General features: G+C 44.9%; 1 protein-coding gene across 3 annotated transcripts; it reads right to left on the reverse strand.

Moving 5' to 3' along the window:
* Positions 1-451: 451 nt before the first annotated feature.
* SFR1 (SWI5 dependent homologous recombination repair protein 1) lies at positions 452-4,606 on the reverse strand. Of its 3 annotated transcripts, none has more exons than XM_055119477.1 (4): positions 4,478-4,606; positions 3,824-3,915; positions 2,918-3,322; positions 452-1,019 (listed from the first exon to the last, which is right to left on the reverse strand). In XM_055119477.1, the coding sequence occupies exons 2-4, from the start codon at positions 3,887-3,889 to the stop codon at positions 828-830; spliced, it is 663 nt and encodes a 220-aa protein (XP_054975452.1). In that variant the 5' UTR covers positions 3,890-3,915; positions 4,478-4,606; the 3' UTR covers positions 452-827. The 3 variants fall into 3 exon arrangements, with proteins under 3 accessions (XP_054975452.1, XP_054975451.1, XP_054975450.1); XM_055119476.1 differs by having other exon boundaries at positions 4,389-4,600; XM_055119475.1 differs by lacking the exon at positions 4,478-4,606 and having other exon boundaries at positions 3,824-4,191.
* Positions 4,607-4,910: the final 304 nt, after the last annotated feature.

Here is a 4,910-nt window from a genome sequence, read left to right on the forward strand (position 1 = left end):
AAATCCCAGTGTACTGAGAGTGGGTTTCTGGCAGAGGAGACACTGTGAATACAGTTAAAAATAACAAAAACAAAAAAACTCCTAAATTTAATGTTTCACAGATAAAACTAGATAGGCAGATAAATGTATTTTGTAATTTGAGAAGATAAGGATGTGTTTTTGTAAGGAACAGCCATTTCACAGTTGGAGAGACAGTGCAGGGTTAAGGCACTTATCTTATACACAATAACCCTGGCTCAATCCCTGGCACTGCACGTGGTCCCTAGAATATTGCCAAGAGTGACTGAGAGTCTAGAGAGTTTCTTGAGCACCTCAAAACATGGCCCAAACTCTCCTTCCACTCCCCCAACTCCCATCAAATGGTCATTTCACTAAGTGAGAACTACAAATAACACATTTGAAGAGTCAAGGGCAAATACAAATTTGAAGATGAGTTTAATTATCTGCTGAATCACCTAGATGAATCAGGTGGTAACGGATGGAAACAAGGGTCATAAACTTAGGAGAGGCAGACATTTTATACCAATTTAGGTTTAGACATTCACCAGATTTTTTAACATTTAAAATAAAACTTTTCACAATAGAAGATCAAACCATATATCCAGAATTATCAAAATTATTTCTTAAATGTGATTTAAATTTTTTTCACACTTTATTGTCTACTTTTCTTCGCAAATTTATTCAGTACTAAACCTTAATTTTGGATCTCAGTTTGTACTTATATCCAAACACCCTTAATGCTAGCTCACCAAGGTAAGTTTTCTTTAAAATGTGTTAGAACCTTTTAACTAAGACGCTAGCAATGATATTCTGGAAAGAAAAATGAATTAAACATCGATAAATTCTTCTTCATTTCTGTTATAGTGTAACAATTTATCATCTAACCCATAGTGGTCTATCAATTGAGTAAGGCTTAGTTTCTTGTTCTCCTCAGATAGAGCCGACTGCAACTCATAGAGCAAGCGCTGGCTACAGCTTCTCCACTTCTTTATTAACAACTGTAACTGAGATAGGTCATTCTGAAATAGGGGGAGAAAAACAAATTTATGTCAATAGCTAGCAAACAGTCTATTATACTCATTAAAATTTCTTAAATCAGTCAATGACTAGATTTAATGAGAACATACATGAACAAGAATGGAACTACACAAAAGTAGAATGTGTCAGTTATCTAAATTGAGCTTTATGGCTATTTTGTTGGTTCAAGCTCTGAGCCATCTTTACCTTCAGAAAGGGTTCAAATTATCAACTAGGTAAAAAACTTTATTGAGAAACAATTTTTAAAAATAAATTTTTCAGGGGCCAGGCAGGTCAGTGTTCAGGGACAAATGCAGAGTGATAATGCATCCTCAGGTCATAGTATTTAACCACCCAGCCCAGTTGGACCAGGAATGGCCCCCAGGCCCCTAAGCACCGGATGGGACCATTTCCCACCATCACCACAAAAAATATATTTATTTTGGGAGCCAGGAGATGGCTAAAAGGGCTGAATGCATACTTTGCATGTGGGAGCCACCAGTTCAATTTCCAGCACCACATGCCTACCAGGAGCAACCCCCTAACTCCCAGCAAGGTAGCCCCTGAGCATCACTAGGCCTGGTTACAACAGAAAAAAAGGAGGGGGAGGTTGAAAATCCATTTATCTATCACAGCTGAATTTAAAAAAATTAAAATATTTTCACATTCACTAACAGAACAACTAGTGATATTTAGAAAAATCCTAAGAATTCGAGAGCAAATAAGAACACTTCCATCATATACTCCACAATGCTAGGGAAGAGAGCACATGAATATACATATACAAATAGTTATCTTCTTCAAGTATCCAAGTTCTACTTAATTCAAGCCATCTTACTTGAAATCTATTTGTGTTCTCAAAAGAAAACACCTGGAATTCTTTTTTTTTTTTTTTGGTTTGTGGGTCACACCTGGCAATGCACAGGGGTTACTCCTGGCTCTGCACTCAGGAATCACCCCTGGCAGTGCTCAGAGGACCATATGGGATGCTGGGAATCGCACCCGGGTCAGCCGCGTGCAAGGCAAAATGCCCTACCCGCTGTGCTATCACTTCAGCCCCGCACCTGGAATCTTTAACAATTTGTTTGTTTTGGCTCTTTGGGTCATACCCAGTGATGCTCAGGGGTTACTCCTGGCTCTGCGCTCAGGAATTAATTACTCCTGGCAGTGCTCGGGGACCTGGGTCAGTCATGTGGAAGGCAAACACACTACCCACTGTACTTTCTCTCTGGCCCATAATCTGAAGTGAACACAAGACCATTGCTAAAAACAGCTTTTAATTGTATTCACTGCCCACTTTTACCTCTTTTATTCATCTGCTGTCCTAACTGTACTTACCACCTAATATTTCAGACATCTGATAGCAATACAGGCTGGAAATGAGAAAAGGAATGAGAAAAGAGGAGAAAGGGTCTGATTACAAGTGGGAACTGGGATTTTGCGAATTTTATCTTATTTAAAGCAGTTGTCCTCAACCACAGGGTGGAGAGAGGTTGAAAACTTCTAATCTACCTCTTTGGTTCTAATTGCCAGTGTGGGGGCCAATATGCCAGACAGGTACTACGGGTAAGTGTACAAGGTTGAAGAACACTGGTTCATGGAGTTGGAGCAATAGTAGAGCGAGCAGGGCACATGCCTTGCCTGCAGTAGACCTGGTTCGATTCCCAGTGTCCCAAATGGTCCCCTGAGCCCTGCCAGGTGTGCCTCTCCACCAAAATCAAAGAATGTTAGTTTAAAGGACTCTTCTAATAAATCTATGACATACATGAACTGAGCTGAAGTTGCTGAAACTTAAGTTTCAGGATCCTTGAATAACTTTGTTATGCTGAAACTACATTTAAAATTACTTTCCCATCCTTCTAAACATTAAATTCTGCAATGATTATGAAATTCTTCTCACCTTTGATCTATACATTTTGACTAATTTTAGCCTCCGAAGAAGTTCTTCTTTCTCCTGAATCTGTTTCACCAACTCTGTCTTTTCTTCATTTAATCCTTGTTTAGGAAAATTCTCATTAGAACAGTCATTCTGGTGATCACTGCGTGGTCCACTGTCAAATGATTTAGATTCACATGCAGTGATATTCTTGGAACTATTTTCCAAAAGGGCACTTTCAAATGCGTTGTCTATGGGCTCAAAATGTTCACATTCAGAATGGCTCTCCTCTGTTGAAGATGCCGGCTTCTCGGCAAGGTTCGGCTCCTCCTCAGCATCGTGGACTCTAAGACGTTTAACCACGCAGTAAGAGGAACTGAATGAAGACCTCGTTTTCTGTAACCGTTCCCTCAGGGTCCCAGGCACACGCTGAAAAAAAGGGCACAGAACAGTGAAACGCGCTAATTAGGAGAAACACCATGTGATGTCAATAAATCCTGAAATAAGGCCTGTGGCTTCTCAGGCAGACACCACTAGATGGCCGTCTCCACTTATCTGAAGCAATCCTGTCCCTTCCTTTAGCAAATCGACCATTCAGCCAAGAACTGGGTTGAGAAAGTGATGCCAGTGATCGCAAACCTACTTCCCCAGGTACGTCTGATTTAAAAACCAAGGTGAAGACCTAGGTCATGGCATTGTTCCCTCCTTCGTTTGCACCTGATTGATCGATTATCAGAGTCCAAAGGAATAGAAATGACCCAAGGTGAGAATTTGGGTGGGGGTGGGGGGAGTTGCATAAGAACAAAGGTGCGTGAGTAAAGTTCAAATAAATATTTGGTTATTCGTGCCACACGTTCGTGAGGGGCGACTTTCAGACTTCAAACCATCAGTTGCCTTAACTGTAGGCAGTGAAGAACCGAGTTCCCATACTTGGCTACTGGTGCAGGACGGCGAGTTGCAAGGTAAAGCCACAGATGAGGCGGACGGGCTTTCCATCTTGACCGTGAAGCCCCGGCTTAGCTCTGAAACACACACACAAAAAAAACACATCCAACCAACCAATGAGAACCACCTGTCCCGCACCTAGAGCTACTCCGCGAACCGATCGCAGAATTTGGCGCGAAAAAGCAACAGTCGTCAGTCAGTCCCCGTCGTTGGCGGTCACTGGTTCAGCCTGGCTCTTCCTGCAGTTTCCAGTCCCCGAAACAGGCTCCCGTTTGTTCTGATCGTAAGGGCGTCGATCAGAACACCCTTAACATCTGCAGAACACCCTTGAAACCGGGGAACGGCGGAGTCGAGTCCCGCTTCGTAATAAACAGAAATACATTCGCAATCTTAATAGGCGTCATCGGACTCGTCCTAACCTAAACCCTTAACACTGTGTGTCTTCAGGAATTAGAAACAGGGGTGTTGAGGGGTGGGGTGGGGTGGGGGTGGGGGTGGGGGGACGAAAAATCATGCCAGACCGTTCGGCTGAGAGCCCAGAGTTGCTCACAGGGAGTGTCAAGAAGTGTGTGTCGGCCGACAAAGGAAGAAGCCAGAGGGAGGAGTCCTCCCGTCCTCCCGCCATTGCCGAAAACCCACATGATGCCTCGAGAAAGGAGGCCTGAGGTGGGCTGAAAGAGTCCCGGACCGCAGAAAGGGAACGCGACCCCCGACGAAGTCCAGCTCGCAGACAGGCACTAGCCGCCCGGGACGCCAGCAGGATCCGCCATATCCAGAATCGAGAAAGCGCGCGCAGCCGAGTCCCGCCCCCGAAGCCGGGCCGCGAGGAGGCAGAAGAGGCGCGCGATTGGCCGGATTAATTGACGCGAGCTGGTCGGCCACGCCCACCTCCGAGCGCGAAAGGATTTCGCGGGCGCGCGCGCGCGCGCACGACCGAGAGCTGCTCCCTCCCGCTGAGGGAAGAGAATGGGAGGGCCAGACTCGAGGCGACAGAGGAGCGCGATTGGCCAGATGGGACGGGCAGTCAGGATTCTGCTCCGCCCAGAGCGCGAGGGCGCCTGCGCTTGAGCTC

This window comes from Sorex araneus, chromosome 11, assembly GCF_027595985.1.
Source record: "Sorex araneus isolate mSorAra2 chromosome 11, mSorAra2.pri, whole genome shotgun sequence".
Classification (NCBI taxonomy): Eukaryota; Metazoa; Chordata; class Mammalia; order Eulipotyphla; family Soricidae; genus Sorex; species Sorex araneus.

What these genes read in the sequence shown, in the direction of transcription:
- SFR1 (XM_055119475.1), bottom strand. Translation starts at nt 3,943, where the DNA reads ATGTGTTTTTTTTGTGTGTGTGTTTCAGAGCTAAGCCGGGGCTTCACG. An exon ending in CGTCCTGCACCAGTAGCCAA is followed by an intron (nt 3,323 to 3,823) that starts GTATGGGAACTC and finishes CCTTTTTTTCAG; the next exon opens with CGTGTGCCTGGGACCCTGAG. An exon ending in TCAAAATGTATAGATCAAAG is followed by an intron (nt 1,020 to 2,917) that starts GTGAGAAGAATT and finishes CCCCTATTTCAG; the next exon opens with AATGACCTATCTCAGTTACA.